General features: G+C 35.6%; 1 protein-coding gene across 3 annotated transcripts in view; it reads left to right on the top strand.

The window, feature by feature from the left end:
• The window catches only part of CSMD3 (CUB and Sushi multiple domains 3), a 1,176,048-nt gene that overhangs the window by 721,311 nt on the left and 431,666 nt on the right, over positions 1-23,071 (top strand). For all 3 annotated transcript variants that reach the window (XM_068525309.1, XM_068525308.1, XM_068525307.1), the window contains 3 exons: positions 4,310-4,492; positions 6,289-6,615; positions 10,321-10,515. In XM_068525309.1, coding sequence (XP_068381410.1) covers positions 4,310-4,492; positions 6,289-6,615; positions 10,321-10,515 — 705 coding nt within the window. The remainder of the gene's footprint in view (positions 1-4,309; positions 4,493-6,288; positions 6,616-10,320; positions 10,516-23,071) is intronic.

Below are 23,071 nucleotides of genomic sequence, written 5' to 3'. Positions count from 1 at the left end.
TATGTACCACATCTTCTTTATCCATTCGTCTGTCTATGGGCATTTAGGTTGCTTCCATGACCTGGCTATTGTAAAGAGTGCTGCAATGAACATTGGGGTGCATGTGTCTTTTTGAATTATGGTTTTCTCTGGGTATATGCCCAGGAGTGGGATTGCTGGGTCATATGGTAATTCTATTTTTAGTTTTTTTTAAGGAACCTCCATACTGTTCTCCATAGTGGCTGTATCAATTTACATTCGCACCAACAGTGCAAGAGGGTTCCCTTTTCTCCACACCCTCTCCAGCATTTGTTGTTTGTAGATTTTCTGATGATGCCCATTCTAACTGGTGTGAGGTGATACCTCATTGTAGTTTTGATTTGCATTTCTCTAATAATTAGTGATGTTGAGCAGCTTTTCATGTGCCTCTTGACCATCTGTATGTCTTCTTTGGAGAAATGTCTATTTAGGTCTTCTGCCCATTTTTGGATTGGGTTGTTTGTTTTTTTAATATTGAGCTGCATGAGCTGTTTATATGTTTTGGAGGTTAATCCTTTGTCCATTGATGCATTTGCAAATATTTTCTCCCATTCTGAGGGTTGTCTTTTCGGCTTGTTTGTAGTGTAGTGTCCTTTATAGCTGTTAAGAGTTGCCTTATGTATTGAGGTGCTCCTATGTTGGGTGCCTATATATTTATAATTGTTACATCTTCTTCTTGGATTGATCCCTTGATCATCATGTAGTGTCCTTCCTTGTCTCTTGTAACATTCTTTATCTTAAGGTCTATTTTATCTGATGTGACTATTGCTACTCCAGCTTTCTTTTGATTTCCATTTGCATGGAATATCTTTTTCCATCCCCTCACTTTCACTCTGTATGTGTCCCAGGTCTGAAGTGGGTCTCTTGTAGACAGCATATATATGGGTCTTGTTTTTGCATCCATTCAGTGAGCCTCTGTCTTTTGGTTGGAGCATTTAATCCATTCACATTTAAGGTAATTATCGATATGTATGTTCCTGTGACCATTTTCTTAATTGTTTTGGGTTTGTTTTTGTGGGTCCTTTTCTTCTCTTGTGTTTCCCACTTAGAGAATTTCCTTTAGCATTTCTTGTAGAGCTGGTTTGGTGGTGCTCAATTCTCTTAGCTTTTACTTGTCTGTAAAGCTTTTGATTTCTCCATCGAATCTGAGTGAGATCCTTGCCAGGTAGAGTAATCTTGGTTGTAGGTTCTTCCCTTTCATCACTTTAAATATGTCATGCCACTCCCTTCTGGCTTGTAGAGTTTCTGCTGAGACATCAGCTGTTAACCTTATGGGAGTTCCCTTGTATGTTATTTGTCGATTTTCCCTTGCTGCTTTCAATAATTTTTCTTTGTCTTTAATTTTTACCAATTTGATTACTATGTGTCTCGGCGTGTTTCTCCTTCGGTTTATCCTGTATGGGACTCTCTGCGCTTCCTGGACTTGGGTGGCTATTTCCTTTCCCATGTTAGGGAAGTTTTCGACTATAATCTCTTCAAATATTTTCTCAGGTCCTTTCTCTCTCTCTTCTCCTTCTGGGACCCCTATAATGCAAATGTTGTTGTGTTTAATGTTGTCCCAGAGGTCTCTTAGGCTGTCTTCATTTCTTTTCATTCTTTTTTCTTTATTCTGTTCTGCATCAGTGAATTCTACCATTCTGTCTTCCAGGTCACTTATCCGTTCTTCTGCCTCAGTTATTCTGTTATTGATTCCTTCTTGTGTATTTTTCATTTCATTTATTGTATTGTTCATCTCTGTTTGTTTGTTCTTTAATTCTTCTAGATCTTTGTTAAACATTTCTTGCATCTTCTCAATGTTTGCCTCCATTCTTTTTCCAAGGTCCTGGATCATCTTCAGTATCATTATTCTGAATTCTTTTTCTGGAAGGTTGCCTATCTCCACTTCATTTAGTTGTTTTCCTGGGGTTTTATCTTGTTCCTTCATCTGGTACGTAGCCCTCTGCCTTTTCATCTTGTCTATCTTTCTGTGAATGTGGTTTTTGTTCCACAGGCTGCAGGACTGTAGTTCTTCTTGCTTCTGCTGTCTGTCCTCTGGTGGATGAGGCTGTCTAAGAGGCTTGTGCAAGTTTCTAACACAGTTCTTTTAGAAATTGTCAGAGTGGGTAGACAAAATTAATTAAGGTCATACAATTTCAATTTGACAAATATAGCAAATTGAATTGAATATATTTTACTGATTTATCCTCTGTGAGGCTGGATATACTTATACTGAATACTAAAGCAATAACATTAGAAATCAGCAGCAAAATGATAGCCTAGACCCATACATTTAAAAACACCTTGAAATTATTTATGAGTTAAAGAGGAAATCAAAATGGAAATTATAGACTATTTAGAAGTGAACAAAAAAAGGTCTAAATATCAAAACAGTACTCTGAAGAAAATTTATAGACTAAAAACATTTTTTTAAGGAAACAAGAAGGGCTGAAAATAAACTAATAAAAAAACAAACCCTAAGACTTCAGCTCAAGAAGGTGGAGAAAGAATAGCAAAATAATGCAATAGAGAGTTGAAGGTGGAATCCAAAAAGATAAAAACGAAAGATGTTTAAATAAAATCAAAACAATAGAATTGATTAGCAAAATGTGGTTCTTTGAGTAGACTAGTAAATTTGACAATGTTTTGTAAGTATGAGGCAAAGAAAACTGGAAGACTAATCACAAATAAATAGCACTGGGAGTGAGAAAGTTTATGACATCTTTGTAAAGCGATATTTAAAGATTTTGTAACACAATTCTATTACTACTAAACTACTAACTTGGAAACTTTGGAAAATTGCACTTCTCTAACATATCTATAAGTTGCTAATATTGCCCCCCCCCCAAAAAAATAACTTTAATAGTAAAATAACCTTAGAAGATATTGAAATGGTAGTCAGATACCTATCTCAAAATTATACCAGACTCAGTCAGCATTTTTGGCAAATTGTCACACTCAGGGATCCAATTTTCCTGTTATACAAACTAGTCTAAAAGACTAGTGAATGTTGGAAAATTGCTAACCTCTTCCCTTGGTGTTAAGTCTGGATAGGAACAGCACAAGAAAAATGATAGACCAGTGTCACTATGACACAGATAAAAACAAATATCAAATCAAATGCAGTGTATTAAAGAAATCATTATAACTATGTTTTCTGCTAAGGATACAAGGACATTCAAAAATATCTCCAAAATTATTGTTTGGTTAAAAAGCAGCAAGTTATAGAATATATTGACAGTATAATACAAGTTACTATATATATATATAAAGCAATACTACCTAGATTTTGTGAAGAGAATTTTTACATTTACAAAAATACAGATGTTTATATTACATAGTACATATATATGTGCATTATTATAAAAGCATGTGTAAAAAACTGGAAAGATACACAACAAATTGGTGCTAGTAGATTACAGAAGAACTAGGAATGTGTGATTGTTGGAGTGTCAAGAGAGACCGTAACTTTGTCAAAGTTTTATTTTTTAAATTTAAATTAAAATTTTTTTTGCTGTTGTTTGAGGATGACTGTATTAATGTGATTTCATGTAACTTAAAAACCAAAACAATTACCACAGTAATCTGCAACTGACATTCCTAGATTCACAAGGAAGATCCCAGATATTTGGAGTTTCCTTGAGCACATGTCAAAAGGGTGTTTTAATGTGCTCTTAAGAGATTTTTTTTTTTCAACCTCCTTCAATTTAATTCATCCACAAAACATTTGTTGAGGAACATATCTGGGTAATTTGGAATGCAAAATTGATTCCTGACATAAGGAGCTTTTTGGGGAGTCTAACTGGGGAAGTAATTCCACCAACAGGTACTAGGGAGTGTGGCAGACCCTGTGTGGAGGGTATTCACTGATCATTTTGGGAGCACATAGGCAGAGAATATCACCTTGTGTCCTGGTTTCAATCTAAAGATTTCCTGTATCATGTACAGATTACAAAAATAAGAAAAGTTTTTGAGATTTGGGGAAAATACATATGTATATATATGTGTGTATGTATGTAGTACAAACAGAAAATCTGAATCTTGTTCGTAATTGTTCTGTTAGGAACAACCGCATTAGCTCCAACAACCTCAGTTTCCCTATCTACCAAATGAGAGAAATGCACTAATTGTTCCCTAAAGATCATTTCCTCAAATTATGTCCATAACAGTAGTAAGAGAAAATTAAGATTGGAGAACATTTTCATCTTTTGCTCTGAAATATCTTGGCTATAGAGAGTGTACATCTCTTAAATTTGCTGTATGGATATCATATGCCTGAAAGCCTTAAAATCTGACATATCATCTATTTTTACAGAAATTGAAAAAGAAAGTTGTGGTGATCCTGGTACACCCTTATATGGAATTAGAGAAGGTGATGGATTTTCTAATCGTGATGTTTTAAGGTTCGAATGCCAGTTTGGATTTGAATTAATTGGAGAGAAATCCATTGTTTGTCAAGAGAATAACCAATGGTCTGCAAACATACCCATCTGCATCTGTGAGTACCAAATGCTTTGCTTCCAGATAGCATATGTTACCCTGTCCTTGCATATAATTGCTTTTGTAATTAATTGCAAAGAACTGGAACTGTGTAATTATTTTTGAACGAGTAGCACTTTTCAACATTATCTTTAACAAGTGTGCTTATGCCAAATTATAAATTTCATTGCAGATTTAAATAAAGTTAGCACAGTTCACTTGGTAATGGCAAAGTATAGTCTACATGTGTCCTCATAACACTTTATTGGTGGAACTTTATACTTTATAGATAGAATACTTCTTATGGAAATTATACATCTGAGCTAATTCTATTAGGCTCATTTATTTTAACAAGATAGTATATGCTTATTTGCAATCAGAAACACTTAAAATATTTAAAGCTTATATTCTATGTATAATGCATTAACTTATTTTTGCTTGTAGATGCTCACACTAATGCCTGCTTAAGTGCCATTTATTTATATTGCACAGAATAAAATTCATTAATGTTTGTGATATACAATATGCTTGGATTAAAATAGTGTGTTTCTTCACATACTTTAAAGCGTTCCAATTTAGCTGCAACAAAAATATAATTTGTTTTATCTGTTGATGCACTTTTAGGTTAAATTAAATACTATCTTCATTACCAACAAATACAGCTTACCAGGTGTGAATGCAATATTGAAAATTTTGCATTTAGTTTTGATTACAAATGATAACATATAAGCTCATAATCATGAAAGTAAAAAATAATTTTCTTGTTTTAAAATATGACTTTTCATCTGTATCCAACTTATAATGATCATGCTTTTCATTTGTGAAATCCTTTATTCCCTACAAAGGCATTAGCACAAACTTTACTTCAATATATAACTGGTTTTTAAAAAATTTAGCAGTTTTCAAGACCTGCATTTTATCTGAATTTTAATTTGTGCTGCAAAACACACATATTCCTTTATTGAAAATGTTGATTATTTAACATTTTAAAAATATTTAACATTTTTAAACACGTACTGAGCACTTTTAAAGTGAGTGGAGGCCAAACGTTTTCTAATATATATATATTATCTTTTTTTCCTCTGTGTAATAGATCTTTTTTTTAAATCCTTCCTCTACTTTCTAAATGTTCTTTGTGAACCTTTAAATCATATTTTTTAAAAGCTAAAAAAATAAATCTGAGGGGAAATAAAGACTAACCTTAGTATGGTATGGGAGTTCTTATTTAGTTCTTTTTCCAGCGTTAGCCCTTATTGGCAGCTATCATAAGTGTTAATTCATCTCCTTATCTGTGTTATAAGCTATCAGAGCATCCCATGACCATGGTAGAAGTGAAGTTCACCTAGTTACTGCCCTCACTCCAAGTTTTCTCCAGGTTGTATTATCCCAGTTATGTTAATACCTACATAATATTTGTGTGTGTTTGTTTTCAGTCATTTCGTGAGCGTTATTGTTTTCTTTGGAAATGTCTATATACTTCTCCAATATTTTTTTAAGCACAGAAACTAAAACTTTGCACTGCATTCTAACATGGACATGATAAATGTCAAAATAAATTGCTGTTATTACTCCAATTATATTTTTGTGCATATTTAAGCATACAGTAATTCAAAGTACTAGTAGCCTTCCTTAATGATGTACAAACAATAACATGTTTTTTTCTGTTTTATAAGATAGATTATATTGTTTAATATTATTTTTTTCAAACTGCTAATTGATTATTATAATTGTTGGCTATGGCAAAATGAGGTAATTTGAATTATTTGAGGTAATAAATTTGAAAATTTATTGTTTATAATCTTCCTATTTTAACAGTTCCTTGCCTCTCTAACTTTACTGCACCAATGGGAACAGTCCTTTCTCCTGATTATCCAGAAGGGTATGGAAATAATTTAAATTGCATCTGGACAATAATCTCTGATCCGGGGAGTCGGATACACCTTTCTTTCAATGACTTTGATCTGGAATCCCAGTTTGACTTCCTTGCTGTTAAAGATGGAGACTCTCCAGACTCCCCAATTCTTGGAACCTTTACTGGGGCTGAGGTGCCTTCTCATCTTACTAGTAATAGTCATATACTACGATTGGAATTTCAAGCTGACCACTCAATGTCAGGACGTGGCTTTAACATCACTTATAACAGTAAGTTTAATTTTTCCATATAACATATTTCTACACATTAGAGCTAGAAAGGGATCATACAAAACAGCTCTCTTGTTCCACAGATAGGAAACTTGAATAAGTCATATACATAATTTGTATCAGGGACAGTCTTTTAGCCCTTGATTTCTAACCATATTTTTACTGCTTACTGTGTCATTTCTCTTTGTGAGAGGCCTGATATTAAGGAGATATATTTCAAATATAATTACTATATTAACCAATGTATTAGCTTATTCTATTAAATCTTATAAGCATAATCTCAAACCTACTGTACGTAACATATTTTGCTCTGTTATTGGTATGCAAACATAAAAGGGGGATAGATCCTTCCTTCAAGATATTCATAAACCAGTAGAGGATTTTAAACAAGTAATGACAACACAGAGTTATAATTCCAAAGACAAAATTAGCTAGACTATCAAAGTATCACAGAGAAGGAAATCACTAATTCTGGGGCAGTAGGTTACTGAGCTGACTTAGCAAAGATGCTACGGGGGGAAAATACCTTAGTGATTAAGAATATCAGCTCTAAGGTCAAACTGTGCAACTTCAAATCTTGACTTTGCTACACTTTTAGGTTTAATAACAGAACCTCAGTATTCTCATCCATAAAGTCATACTGGGTTTTTGTAAGGAGCTGTCGATGAAAAAAATAATCAGTGGTCAATCTAAGAAAGAAATGAACATTTTTTTCCAAGCCAACCTGTGGATTATAACCTGGGAGACAATCTTTCAGAAAGCTCTGAGGACTGTTCCACCTGTTAGAGGTCAAAGCACAGTTATGTAAGTTTTTGAGACAAAGGGTTATAGTCAAATGACCTATTAACAGTTTACACAATCCAGATCTGCACATCCAAAGCAAGTAGTGGGTCATCGTGATCCCTTATGAGATTAAGAAGGAATGTTATCTACTAAGGAGGTCTGGTTAATGCAGATGAACAATACACACTAAAGACGAAGGAAGAAGCCCAAGAGGGCAGAGAAAAAATTTATGTTTAAATTTTCATCTTGCCATAAAATATGAATTTTATTTAATCAGAGCAAATAGGGTGATGCATGTAAATAATTCAGCATATATACCTAATAAATACTCAATAAACATTAACAGTTGTTGTTTAGGTGTCTTCTGAAGTATTCCCTTGTCAATTCTTATTCTATTATTGAATTTATTACATTGCTTTAGATTTAAGAATTCTTCGAGGTTATTTAGCTATTGTCTATCACCCATATTTTTTGTATTTCAAAAGGATGAATATTATTTTTCTGAAAATAACATGTAAATATAGCAAAAAGATGAATCACGTAAATGAGAAAATACCTTAGTAAGTTAACAAACTTACATACTAATGCTTCCGTGTGCACATGTTTTACCTGAAGCTGTAGAATGCTAGTGATTTTTATTGTTTTCTTCAAAGCTACCACACTCTGTCAGATTCTGACCAACTTGATGAGTTATTTAAGTGTCACATTATAATAGGATTTAATTTCCTGCTCTTTAAAAAAGCACTGCACCCCCCTCACCCTCACCCTCACCCTTGCCCCAAACTGTTCAGTGCTGAGCTTTGTCAGTTAATAACAAAATGCCGTTATTGTCTTTTCAAAGTGACACTCTTAGTGAATATTGTCACTAATAAGTTGTCAACCTGTAATTGCACATCATTAAAGTTGAATTAGCTGTGACATGTGTCAGAGAGACATGCTGTATAAAATGGTTGCTTTATCTGTAAGTCCCTTTTAAAATATTTCATATATTTGTATAAATATAGACACATATACATTGATCTATTTACAGTTTTTATGTTGTCTTAAACGCATATATATATATATATATATATATATATATATATATATATATTTTTTTTTTTTTTTTTTTTTCTTTTCTTGCCTCACAGCTTGCGGGATCTTAGTTCTGCAACCAGGGATTGAATCCCAGACTCCACCAAGTCCTAACCACTGGACCACCAGGGAATTCCCTTAAATGCATAATATTTTTAACTTTAATATTTATGGTATTTTGAAGGTATTATGGAAATATGCCTCTTGTTCCTTTTTCTGTTTCTCTAGTAAATAATTTAAACCATTGTATTCAAATTCTTATATTCAGTGCTTCCTATTGAATGTTTTTTTCTGAAAAATTATCCAGCAGGCATTATATATAGGAGCAACCAGGCTTAATCGATATTGAGCTTTTTAAAAGCACAACAGAAAACAATAATTAGAAATAAGTGTACCTACAAAATAGATTTTATATATTTTAGAATTTACCTTAATATTATTTTATACTGTTTAACTTAAAAATGAGGAGACTGGATAATACAATTATATAATTTATGAACAATATCACAGTGATGATTTAGTGAAAAAATTTAAAATAACTGCATGTACCCATGCAGTATGTATATAATATTAAATTGTAAATACCCCTTAAAATATGTTTTACATATTTTGACTTTGCTACTTTAAATATTCTTCCATTTATATTATACTAATTTAAACATTTATAATGCAAATTTATAGGGCTCATGCAATCTATAATCTATGAGAAATTTAAGTAAGCACATTGTCCTTACACTTCTGCTGCTTGCTGGGATGGGGCTAAATATGCATCCTGGGAGATACAAGGTAAAATAAGATAGTGACCCTGAACTAAAGAACTCACATTCTCTTGAGAGACATGAGACAAATAATCCAAGATACAATATGTTGTGGAAAGGGACTTCCCTGGTGGTCCAGTGGGTAAGACCCTGCGCTCCCAATGCAGGGGGCCCGGGTTCGATCCCTGGTCGGGGGACTAGATCCCACATGCATGCTGCAACTAAGAGTCCACATGCTGCAACAAAGATCCCGTGACCAGGTGCAGCCAAAATAAATAAATAAATAAATAAATAGATAGATAGATAGATAGATAGATAGATAGATAGATATTAAAAAATATATGTTGTGAAGAAAAAATTTAAAGCAGACCAGGGGATCCATTTCAGTACTGTCTCTATGATCTGAGGCAAGCTACTTAACTTTTTCTGAATCTCACATTACTCTTTAGAGTAAATGGCTATACTTTGCTCATCAGGCTATTCTAAATGTTAAGTGAGGTGACAGTATATCTAAAGCTCCTATCACAGTGCCTAGAACATGGTGTTTGCAAAAGAATTAGCTCTTTTCCCTTTTCCTAGATGGCAGAGAGTAAATGATATATGGAAAATTATAGAGAAATTGTATGACTTTCATAACTAGATTGAAACATTTCACTTTAATACTCACTGTGAGATGATCTCTTCGTTCCAAACAACGAATCACAAGAAAAGTTTTCAAAGGGACATAGTCAACCTGCTCTGTATCAACCTGCTCTGTATTCACATTAATTGGAATTCTGTCCAGCTTATACTGGATATTTTTGCTTAGATAAGGCAAATGATTTCAAGAAATAAGCAGAAACAATTCTATTTTGAAATTTTGTAATTGTAGAGTGTAGTTCACATTTTAAAACAACCACATCCATTACACATCAGAGAGAAACAGATATGGTCAGAGGAGAGCCTCTCTATTTTTTTTTTTTTTCAAATAAAGGCTTTTCTAGAAATGAGCATAACCATTTTAAAAATCATTTTTTCTCATCCGCAATACACAAGGGTCTGTCTCATACTGCTAGTTTGTGTGTTTTTCTCTTTTTTTGCTGTTTTCAAGCATTTGGACATAATGAGTGTCCTGATCCTGGAATACCAATCAATGCAAGGCGGTTTGGGGACAACTTTCAGTTAGGAAGTTCGATTTCAGTTATTTGCGAAGAAGGATTTATTAAAACCCAGGGAACAGAAACAATTACGTGTATTCTTATGGATGGAAAAGTGATGTGGAGTGGACCAATTCCAAGATGTGGAGGTAAGCACAATGGTCAGTGAAAAATACAATTCCATCATAACTGTGCACTAGAAACCGTAACAGGAAATTCATTGTTCTACCAGGACTCTTGTAATCTTAAAATATCATTTAGCATTATACTTTAGACATGTAGTATGTAGTTAAATTATACTTTTAATATTTATTTTTTAATTTTTATTATTTTAATTTTTAGAAATCTTTTAGAAGCTCCCTTTAAAAGGAGCTCTTATTAAAAGATACACATTAATAAACAGTAGACATTGGTTGCATGTGTAGAGTACCTTTAATATATTTCATAGTTACAGCTGAGTACACTTTATAGTTTCCAGTCATATTTTTCTTGGTCTTTTAACTATTCATGGTATAAATTGAATTTTTTTTAAAAAAGCATTAAATATTATTAATCATAAAAAATAAATTTATGCTAAAGCACCCATTATTTAAAATGTATAATTTTTGTAGGCATAGTTTACTAAACATTTTTTTTTTTCAATTTTGATTTGCCCAATAAAATGCAGTCAAGAAAGTTCAGGACAAAATATATGTGTGTTTTATATATCTATATATACATACACAATGTTTGGAAGTACCTATATATCTTTGAATATACATAATCGCATAAAGTCACAAATTATATTAGTAAGAAGGAAGGATGATCATCTTAAAGATAAAATATATCAAGTATATAGCGTTTCAATATAGAATCTATAAGAGTGTTGGGGGGGTTATTTAGAATTGTCACAGTAGGAAGTAACATTCTGAATTTTATTTTTCTCCTACTCTAAGGTTACACATACATTTTATTAAAAAATATATAAAGGGACTTTTACTAAGACAGATGAACTAGAGCCATTAAACACCCTTTAGTAGATCACCATGTAGTGATTAGGTGACAATTTTAAGTGTTTTCTTCTTTTTCTTGCTTTCCCAATTATTCTTGTTAGCTGTGCCCAAACTGACACTGGAACTTTGTTTTCTCAATTTCTAGCTGCTAAATTGAGAATATTTAATATATACTTTCCAAAACCTTTGTTTTCTCAATTTCTAGCTGGTAAATTGAGAATATTTAATATATAACAGACTTAATTGACTAATACAGCTATTACTTATAAATGTTGAGTTTCATTGAATTGAACATTTCCATAATATCTCATGATGAAGTAATCCAGACCATGCAATTAAGTTTTCCTCTTAGCCTCGTCAATTAGCATCTCCCTCCTCTTCTAATCACCTTCTCATTTGTAACATCACGGGGCTGAACTAGATGACTTCACTGTTCTTTTCCAAACCGCAAATATTATGGGCTTAGTAGGGGTTCCCTTGACAATGGCTATGACTATGCTATTATGTTTAAAAAACATAATGGAGTTGCACAATACAGGACTAAAATAAAAAGAGAAAATTGAAAGTAGTGTTCAATTTTTTCCATCATACTTTGCCCTGCAGCTCATTCATTCTTTTAACCATAGTTCCTGACCTAGACTTGGGGAATCAGTCAGGAAAGCCTACATTAGTATTTGAAGGAAAAGTAGGAGATAAAAGTTTGTTTCAGGCAGAAGGCATAGCCCTGGTTCAATGTGACTGGAGTGAAAGATAGAGGGACAGGGTTTGATGAATATAGAGACCTCTGAAGAATGAAATGCTTTGTAAAGAGTGCTAAGCAGATTAAAAATTATCCTGTGGCAACAGGAAGCCACCTTAGTTTGGAAGTGACATGACCTGAGCCTCTCCCTCCCCTGCACTGGGAGTTGTTTACAGTTTCAGTAGACAGGCAGAGACTACCTCCAGATAATTGAATCTCGTTGGATTCTCGCTTGCCTAACTTGGGTGTTGGTTTAGGAGCTGCTTGGTGCCTAGCTGCATGGGGTGGTAAAAATAATGAGGTTGACATCAACGAATCATTTGATGAATTGCTGCTTTATTTGAGAGAGCAATTTCAGTGAGATTTTTCACCATGAAAATGAATGGTGTTTAACTTTTAAAAATAAGTGAAACAAAATATTCAGAACTAAGTTGGCACAGGCCAATAGGCCCTTCAGACATCCTAAAGAGAACTTTATAAAGTTCCCAAAGGAGAAGAATATTTTTTTCTGCATATGTGAGTGGATTTACATGCAGTTGGCTGGCTCACCTGCCAATTTCTGGATCCAACACGAGGTAGGAACATCACCAAGGATAAGGCTGGAGCCAGGGAAGGCAGAATGGTAGTGGGCTGGAAGCGATCGTACAGTGGCACTTGCCAGATTACCTGCCACATCCCAGGCTGTGTTTTGAGCCAGGTTCCACCCAATAAAGCAGACTGATTTCAGCTCCTGTATAACTAACTCTGGTGGGTTTCATTTCTAAGACTCTAATTAAGGTTTGTAAAGATTTCCTTTAGTTTTGCCTGAATTCTACTTAGGTACTAATAAGAAGAGCCTGAGACTAGCTGAGGAAAGCTTATGTTTTTCTTTTCCTAAGTTTTTTTTTTTTTTTCCTTCTTTTTTTTTTTTTTAATCACACCACTTCCTCCCCCATTCCCCAAGCTGCCACATAGCCACTCCAACTTACACAAAGAATTATGTCTGGAAGCTCTCTCTGCCTATAGTCTTTGTTCTTTAGACCTTCCGTATTTTGACAGAAAAGTTTTGCTTATTATTTATTATAGTTTTTCTTTGGGGGCTCTCTCACAGCTTCCAATATATGCTTAATATTTTAGCTAAAACTTTTTTATTATCATCATATTAAACACTTTATATAGTGAAATATGTACATGTTTATGTATTCTGATTAATACAAATAACTTTCTACTTTTATTTTCTTCACACAAAAAACTCCAAAATCAAATGTATTGTTAAAAATTGCTAATGTGCATGGATTGCTGTGTGTTAAAATTAGAAAACAGAAAGAATTTGTTTTAATCAGAATTTATAGAGCAAAGGCAGTAACTATAAAATGTTTTGATAAGAAAACCCGGGGCTTCAACTCAATTAAAGATTGCCTTCTCCCCACAACTCCTCTCTGTCACAGCAGTGTAGAAGTTCAGGCATATTGGCAAATTAGTGATCCGCCCACATCAACCAGTCTTCAACCCTAATACTGTGGAAAATCTTTGAGAAAAGTGAAAAGAAACTTTTTGTCTGCCATAGGCCTTGAATAAGGATTCTTCAAACCAAAAGGGAGAAATGAAATCACATATGTTGCAGTTTTGTGATCCCATAGCTGAACTTAGATTTATTTCGGATAGCTTAAATACAATTGTTAACAGAATTGGATTATACATTTTATTCATTGACCTGAAGTTCAACACTGATACATTAGCTAAGGATAGATTTAGGCTATCTTTGTGAAAATTTGAACCTTTTTCTTTAGAATGGGGTGATCGAATTTCCTCATGAGGAAGAAAGATTTGATGCTTTATAAAGTCTTTTGATCTTTCAGTTTTGCTAATTGAAAACAAAGTACATTAATTTTTATAATTAGCATTGAAACCATTCACTTTGAATTCCACAAACTGTCTGCCTAACTCAATTTAGTAACAACCAATGACTCTTTCACCCACACCTAGACAGTAGCCTGAATATAACTGGCTCTATCTAGGGCCAGTCCCTGCATGGTGACTTCAAAGACACATCCTAAAACCAGGAAGAATAGTGTGAATGGTTATCATAGGTCTCCTTTAATGAGCTGACACAGGGATTTTCATGATTTTCTACCTAGAAATCTTCCTAAAAATCTTCTTCCTCTTTCTCCACCAAAGCTTCCCACTCATAGCAACTGCATAAACACTCTCCTTCTCTTCTGCTGTAGTCCCCTCACATTCATTTATTCTTCACACAGCCCAAGCTGTGAAGCTATTGGGCACCTTGTGAGCGTCCTCCGTAAATTCAGCCCTCGGGAAGTGTAATTTTCTTATAAGAATCTTTCCCCTTGGAATTCCTTCTTTCTTCACTCGTTTTCTTTCTTTTTATGTGATCAGAATTCCTTTCAGGGACCTCTGAGGGCATTGCCAGGCTCACCCACGTGTATCCTTCAAAGTTGCTTCTATCAGCCTTGGTTCTAGGAAATTTGGAATAGGGAGGGAAGGGGCAACCTTAAGTACATTTGGATTTATTTCTCCCTTCACCTGTGTGTGTGTGTGTGTGTGTGTGTGTGTGAATCTCCTGAAACACAGGTAAGATGGTGCTTTTACTCATTTTTCTCAAAGGACTAGTGGGCTACTAGATTTTCTTTACTGCACCAAGCAATGCAAACTAGAGTCAGCCCTTACCCACAAATCCTGGAATCTTTTTCTCACACAGTAAAATCCCATAAGATTTCTAGTCACTGGAATATTCCTCATGACTAATACTGCTACATAGAAGGCAACATTTAAGGTATAATATTTGACCCACTCAGAGAGGTTTCCTTAGTGCTTTAGGAAACCAACTGGTCTCTGCCCACCTATTTTCTTCCTGTCCAAGGGTCAGCTGCAAAGGACTGAGGCATACCTGCCTTATTGTCCATACCTCTAGTGATCTGAGCATCATTATTTGGCCTTCTGTCTTCATTGTCTCTTTTTACCATTTATAGTTTAAAGTCTATTTTGTCTGAGGCCTTCTTTCTTAAGTACAGCCATCATTAACTTATTTTTCTCAGCTTTGATTCATTTTATCAGATGCACGAGACCCTTTGTAGTGGGGAACGAGTCTATGGTTATATGGTAAATTGGCTTTAAGTCTGCTCTGTCATGAACTTTTTACAAGTGCTCTTGGTCCTCCTATCTTTTGTTCATACCTTTTCCTAGCTATCTTGTTTTTAAATATAGCTATGGGTTTACTGCATATCCAGAACATATTGTTCCCACACTTGCACTCAGCTCAAATTCATCTGGATACTTATATCCTCTAGTTTGGTGAAGCCAACTGCCATAAGATGGAGGTTTTGATGGATCTGAGTCCACTAATAGATTCAAATGCCCAATGTCATAACCTCAAATGCTTACAAGAGCAAGACGGTAACAGAAATAAATTACATGGGCTGAATAAAACAGGCTATCTCACAAGCAGTGAGCACTGTCATCTAGAGTTTTCTGTTTTAAAAAGCAGGATAATTGGGCATAAATTATTTTCTGTCTCTGTTGCAGTCATATAAGGAAACTGTTCCTGGATATGAGGATTTATTATTCATTGGTGAATGTCATTATAAAAAAAATGCTACCTGATTATACTCATGTAGACTGAAGGATGAGAAGGATTTATTTGCAGACCAAAAATTAGAGTTGGGTTAAAATGTATTCATTATTTCTTTATAAAATCTGAAATTCATGCCATTTACATTTTAAAATCAAATGTTCCTTAATAAAGTTATAAAATTATTTAACTGTTCATGAAAAATGTTGGACGAATCTAAAAATTGTATATTTTATTAAATTTCATTTTAATAAATATACTACTCAGGATCATTTTAGTCTCTCTTCCTGGTTTCTCTTCATTTCTGTGATCTCTGTTTGTATGTGTTCCAGAGCTAGGTCTTGAATATTTTCTCTTATTTCCACTCACTCTATTCATACTTTTCATCCAGTCTCCAGCTTTAAATAACACCTATGTGTTGATGGCTCTCAAATTTACATTCTTCTAATTCTCTATCCTGAAGTCCAGACTCATCTATTCAACTTCCTCCTCAATATCTCCACTTAGATGTTTAATAGGCATCTCAAACTTAGCCTGTCCAAAACTGATCAGATTCCCCCGGTCACTCCAAACCTGATACTGCCACAGACTTTCTCCATCATCATTAATAGCACTCCATTCTTCCAATAATTCAGGCGAAAACTCTTGGGAGTAATTCCTGACTCCTTTCTTTCTATCACAACCATACGCAATCCATCAGAAAAATCTGTTAGCTCTACCTTGAATTCCTATATTCAAAACCCATCTACTTCCTACTTCCTTAACTGCTGACATCCTGGTCCCAGCAACCATCATCTCTGGCCTAGATTACTGCAACAGTCTTTTAACTGGTCTCATTGCTTCTGACCTTGCTCCTATTCAGTTCTATAGAAACAGTTTGTTATTCAGTTTACCCGTGCCCACCACTTAGTTTCTTCATAGTTATTTCTCTTATGGGACTCAGAAGGCCCTGATACATATATACTATCTGCTTCTCTCCTCCTTTCTACCTGGCTCTTTGTCTCCCATGCCCTCTTCACTGTAGCTAGCAATGCCCTCTTTGATCTAAAGCAATCCCCTCAACAAAAATGGAAATAGAATATTGGCCTTCTGGATTACATGGTCATGTTCTTGAATATAATTAGGATGTAATACATTCAGTGAACTGCTTTGTAGATAAAGAGGATTATATTTAATAAAATACATTGGAAGACTCGGATGAATGCTATTGGCTCAAAGTGGTTGATTTAATTAAGATGCTGAGTTAAGACTAACTGAAAGAAAGTTGTTCCTTCCTTGTGAAGATTCATAATAATTTCTAATATTGTTATCATTGTAGCCTCCCTGAGAAGAAAAACAGTGAAAGCAAAATGCATGACTAACAAGGTATACAGGCAAAATTTCCTGTTACTTTGGGAATGACAACTTATACGCTACCAGCTAAGGAGGAAAATGTTGCAGTATCCCTGTCCATAAAAAATTGAGGTTCAGATACCTCCTTTGTGGCTTATTAAGTGAGTTCTAACTGACTCATTTCTCTCAATCATAACCTCAGCTATCCCACTCCCAGTTTATATAAGCAGCAAAAGAAAAGAGGGAAATCGAGATCTATATCTATCTATCTACCTACCTACTACCTAAATTGTTGGAGTCAAAAGTTGTTCAGCTTTTCCTTCATCTCCCCATAGGAAGGAGGATGCTAGTCTCCTTCTCTTCAAGCCAAGTTAAGGGGAAGGACTCTAAAAGAATCCCTCGTAAGGGAATGCAGTTGCCTGTGAAAAAGAGGAACTAGAATCACCAGGTGGATATCTGATTATACAGTGTACTTGCTGATCTGCCTTCTATGCTGAATGAACAAGAGAAAGAAAATTGGTCAAAACTGGCAGATTAAAGAGAGGGAAAGCTGGCTGGTTGAAATCATTTGGCAAGTCAATGATGTGAGCTTCCTCTGCATCAAATGAATACCAAAGAAGGTACCCTGGCTTGGCCACTAGGTAAAAGAATCTCAACAACCAGAGACCATAGGATGTACTGTCAGGGGTGAAAGCAGGGAGGTAACTGGAAAAGGTTGATCTTCTCTTCTATCAGGAAATTTCCTGATAGAAGTGAGAAGCCACCCTTCTAATTCTTGGCCTTTACAAAGAACTCATTTATTATCCTTATGGAAAGAACAAAACATTTTCCATATCTGACAAATAGAAAATCTCAGGGACCAGTTAGAGTTAGTGAGGAAACAGCAACAGTCAGGAAAGGACTATGACAGCACACTTTTCCTCATTTTAGCCCTAACACACCACAGGAAAAAGGACCTAAAGGGAAGAGGAAGGGGACGTGCTGAGAAAGGATACAGCATCTTCTCTGCTCCAACTGCTGAAGTGAATGGAGGAATGAATCACCAAGTGCTGGTCCTCCATCAGCACCCTCCTCCCCATCCTCCAAGGTGCTCAAAGATGCACCTTGTGTGGATAGGTGGAGGAAATAAGACAGAATTTTAAATTGGAATGGACCAAGTTTTTTAATACTGTAAGTGATGAGAATTTTAGAGGATGTGCCCAACACTTCTTTAAGGAGAGGGAGATTTGTCAGTGCATGTTTGAAGGCAGTAATGAAGGAAGGAAGGAAGGAAGGGAGGGAGGGAAGAAAGAGAAAGAAAGAGAAGGAGAAGGAGAGAGAGAAGGAGAGAGAAAGAAAAAGAAAGAAAGAAAGAAAAAACAATTTCTGTTTTCATTCCACCGATTTCAGAATATTCCATAAAATGTGTACTCAAGCAAGAACTTCCTTGCCCTCAGTAGAGAACTCCCTTCATAACTATGGCTTAAGTTCCTTTCTACTGTAATGGGATATCTTAGAGAATTCCTTGAGTGAGTAGGATGGGACTAGGATCCCTGGAGAACTGTTTGACAGCAAGGCTGGACTTGCATGCCAATGAACTTCCCCTTTGAGGATAAGGGATTTTCTCTTGAATCTCAGTTAGCCTCAAAGGGAAGGAAATCCTTCTCATTCACAGACGTTGCACTCTCTGGAGGGAGTTCGTTTGAGGGAGCAATTAGAGTAACAGTCTGATGCATAGATCAGAATATATTGTGGTTCTCATAGAGAGAATGTGTGTTCACACACATATACCTATTCATATCTAATAATAGACTCCTCTTTTAGTTACATATTAAGGTAGTATTAAATTCCTAGAGGACTACCATAGGGAAAACTAATTTAATAGCAATCTGCAGGGTTTTGCTCCTAATTTCTGTGGAGCTGGGTAGGGGAAGGGTAGAAGGGGTTATAGAAATGGAAAGAGATTCAGAGCTGTGATTGCTTGTCTGCATTCCTGGCACTTTAATTCCTATGTTTCTGACTTTCTCTTTTTATCCAAGATAGAGATGCAACTTGTTTCCCATAATTTTCTTTGAAACATCGTCCAGTGTGTTGAGGTTAGACAGAGCAGGTGATTACTTACCACACCTATAACCAACCATAAAGCAAGTTTAAAAATTAAAAAAAAAAAAAAGGAAAGAAATGTTTATAATCCCCAAGATCAAAACCTAGCTCTTCTTCCGGTCCTCAATTCCCTTCTGAGCACCTAAGTGCCACTTCTCAGATGAAAGAGCACCAAAATTCTGAAGCATTTTTATTCAAAAGAATTTCAGCTGAATACAGTCTGAAACACTTCTGACTCTTCATACAGATCTTAAAGCATACTGGGTATTTGGAATTTGTCCATTCTGAAGCAGGAGGGAAGGGGGCAGGGCACAATCTTTGAAAGAATGACATAGCCCGAGGACATGACATAAACTGATTAGGACCAAATGGGTACAAGATGGCAGACAAGTCGACTTCCACTAGACCTTGAGCCTCAGTATACACTCACTGTAACAAATCAGCAAGCTAAATGACACACCCACAGGCACCATGACAGTTCCAAGGTCAATGATAAGGATCAAAAAGTGGGCGGTGGCCCAATTCCTGGAAATCCCCACCCCTTCCTGAAATAGCTGGAATACTCCTCCCACTCATTAGCTTATGAAATTACCCACCCCTATAAAAACTGACAACCCCATACCCTGGTGCCTTTCTCACCTTCTGAGATGGCCCACACTCTGTCTGTGGAGTGTGTTTCTCTCTAAATAAATCCATTTCTTACCTATCACTTTGTCTCTCACTGAATTCTTTCTATGATGAGACATCAAGAACCTGAGCTTCATTAAGTCCTGAAACCAAGTGTGTGATCTCAGTTGGAAGACTGTGGGTTTTGGCCAGGTTCAAGTCCCAGCTACGTGGGTTCAAGTCCTAATCAGGGTTTTGGCCAGCTTTGAGTCTCGGATGCATGGGTTCAAGTCCCAATCAGGCTTTTGGCTGGGTTTGAGTCCCGGCATGTGGGTTCAAGTCCCAATCTGAGGTGCATGGTCTCAATTCTACTCAAAGTAACACAGAAATGAGTCATCACTCCAATGAAAATTATTTATAACAGACTTTCTTCAGGCCTTAGAAAAATGAAACAGGATAAATGAACTATTTCTACTTTACCATTTATGCTTTGTTTTCATTATTTAAAATGGGGAGAAGTTAGAGGCAACAATCTGTATTTCACTAACAGATGGAAATTACCTCTTTATCCCAGGAACCTGAGTGATTATCCAGGAGCATCTTGGAGCTACAGACTAGCCATATCCTTTTAGATTTTGTCAGCTTGGTCTGTGGGCCAAGAGCTATAAAATGACCGGAAGGATTGGAGTGGAGTGAGGGTTTTGTTAACAATGCCCTCTGGGTCCTACCTTATAATTACTAGAAGTGCGTTCTGGGAATCTGCATTTTAACAAGTTTTTAATCTAAACTCACCTCTAGGTATCCACAAATGTTTGAAAGTAACCACTGCATGAAACCAAAAGTTCCTCTCCTCATTTTCCACTAACCATAAGCTTCAGAAACAAAAAACTACTTGACTTTCCCTCATACGTTAGTATTGTTGTCAAACCTAAGTTCGTGTGCCCGATGCAGAGCGAGGCCAAACAAACCGAAAAGTCAGAGTTTGTAACAGAGAAAGGTTTATTGTAAGGCCAAGCAAGGAGAATGGGCAGCTCATGCTCAAAAGACCCCCAACTACCTGATGGTTTTCAGGGAAGAGTTTTTAAAGGCAAAATTTGGAGTGAGAGCCGCAGGGTGTGTGACTTTCTTCTGACTGGTTGGTGGTGAGGTAACAGGATGGTATTCCAGGAATCTTGTGCTCAGCCTGGTTACCATCCTCCACCTGGGAGGGGGCCTTAGTTCCTGTAGAAGAACTCAAAGATGTATTGTTATGTATACCACTTGGGTAGGAACCAGGACCATGCTTTATTGCTGCACAATTGTTTCTTGACTGCTTTTCCCTTGTGTCTCCATCTCCTCACTTCCCAGAATAATAACTCTTTGAATCTGCCCTTTGGAACTCAGGGAAAGTCTAGGAGGCTGAAGCTATTTTCATACAAACAAGGAATTGGGTATATGGAGAAGCTTTTGTACCTGAGAGGGCGCCACAGTGTACTGCTTGGTTTCGGTATTTCTCACTTTATTCTTTCTCTGCTTTCTGTCCCTCTACCCCTATCTTCTATTCATTTTTTTTTTTTTTTTAATCAAACTCACCACTGACAAAATCTCCTTCAAGAACCCTTTCTTAATGCCCTTGGGATGTCACCTGTCTCTCCCCTACATTTCCAGCCTATCTGGCTCAAGCATATATTTATTCTTCATGTTAGCTGTGTCTGTCTTCCTTGTAGAAACTGTGTGTCTCCTGAGGACAAATATAATGTCATATAGTTTTTTTTTAAATTTCATCACCTGGCATAGTATCTTATATACATCAAAAGCTAAGTAACTTTTGAATTAATAAATACATGAATAATAAATAAATTAATATCAAGGAAGCACTTAAAATTGTGTGGTTAGAATCTCAAATTTACATTAAAAACTTTGGGTTGAATGTTCTATCCCCCTAACTATCCATTTCTGTCTTCATTAAACCTATTTTAAGGAGAATAGATATGCTTAAATAAATATCTCTCTTGGAAAATTAATCCAATACATCTATCATGGAAGTAGTTTCTAACTTGGAATTTGAAGATTTGAACTTGAATCTCACCTCTGCTACTACCCAGATCTGTGTTTCTCATCAAGTCATATGTTTGATGATTTTTTTCCTTACCTGCAAAACTGGCATAAGAAAGAAACAAGCATTTTTATGCTACAAGCTTATTAAAGTAATTAAGTTAAGTAATGTATATAAAAGCATACTCTAAACTGGAAAGCATTATGACTGTCTTAGTTGGTATAGCAGAAATGGCCAGCTATTTACCTTTAAGCTGTTACCCCATTCATTATGCAGAGTTGTAGGCAGGAAATAGCTACGCAGCTGAGGGACTTCATTTCACAGCCTCCTTTGAAGTTAGGTATGGCCAAGTGAGTAAGTGGAAGTAATGTAAATAACATCCAAGCTGTGGTCCATAAAAAGCATACACAGAGTGGTCCTCTATGCTCTGTTTCCTTTCCTGCCAGCTAAAATGGGAATGACTCCCATGGCAATCTAGGAAATCGCCTGCTGAAAATGGCTGAGGCTTTGTCATCCTGGGTCTTAAGAGACTAGAAGGAGGATGGCTGTTTGGCTGTTAGGCACGCTTCATTGTACTGTTACATGAGTGTATCAAAGAAAATTTTCACCAGACTTAAACAGGCAAGGAAGACTTTATTCAAGACTATTGCAATAAGGAGGAACGATTGAATTCAAATGCACTGAGGGAAGGTTTGTAAGGGCTGAGATGAGCTAGTGGTAAAGTAATGGAGGAAGTTGGGTGATGGGTTGAGAGTCTTGAAGAAGCCTGTCTAAAATTTAGTCAAGATGAAGGCCATTTTGGTCAAGTGAAAAATAAACTACTGTGTTAAGCTACTAAAATTTAGGTATTTATTTATTTTACCAGCTACAATCATCTGAATTCACACACAGTTAGGAGAGAGGAAGACCCAAACAGAAATAGTCCATCCCAGCCTTGCCCCATTGTTGTGTTATAATGCATAATGGTCAGTACCTACTTAAATTGTATTAAATTAAAATATTTTTTCAAAGGTTACATCTTAAACCTCTGTTATTTTCTTCTCTAAGTATTCACCTTAATCTTTCACTTATATTGAAGTCTTAACATCAGCCTATGTTGAAATAGCACATAATATAACTAAGAGCTCCAGATTCTATTTTCTGTTGTTTCTTGTGATATTTCACAGACCTTTTAGCCTCAACATTGAATCTCATTATCTTTCCACATAAAGTTCCTTCCTGTTTTGTGTTTCCTATTTTGGTGAATGGAATTACCTTCCATAATGTTGTACATGCCAGGGGCCCAATGACCAATTTAGACTCCTTCATCTTGCTCACTCATTGCATGTAATCAATAAATGCTTTTGAGTCT

Source organism: Eschrichtius robustus, chromosome 17 (genome assembly GCF_028021215.1).
Source record: "Eschrichtius robustus isolate mEscRob2 chromosome 17, mEscRob2.pri, whole genome shotgun sequence".
NCBI classification, from domain to species: domain Eukaryota; kingdom Metazoa; phylum Chordata; class Mammalia; order Artiodactyla; family Eschrichtiidae; genus Eschrichtius; species Eschrichtius robustus.
The sequence above is the reverse complement of the archived record's forward strand: the minus strand, read 5'-3'. Positions and strand labels throughout refer to the sequence as shown.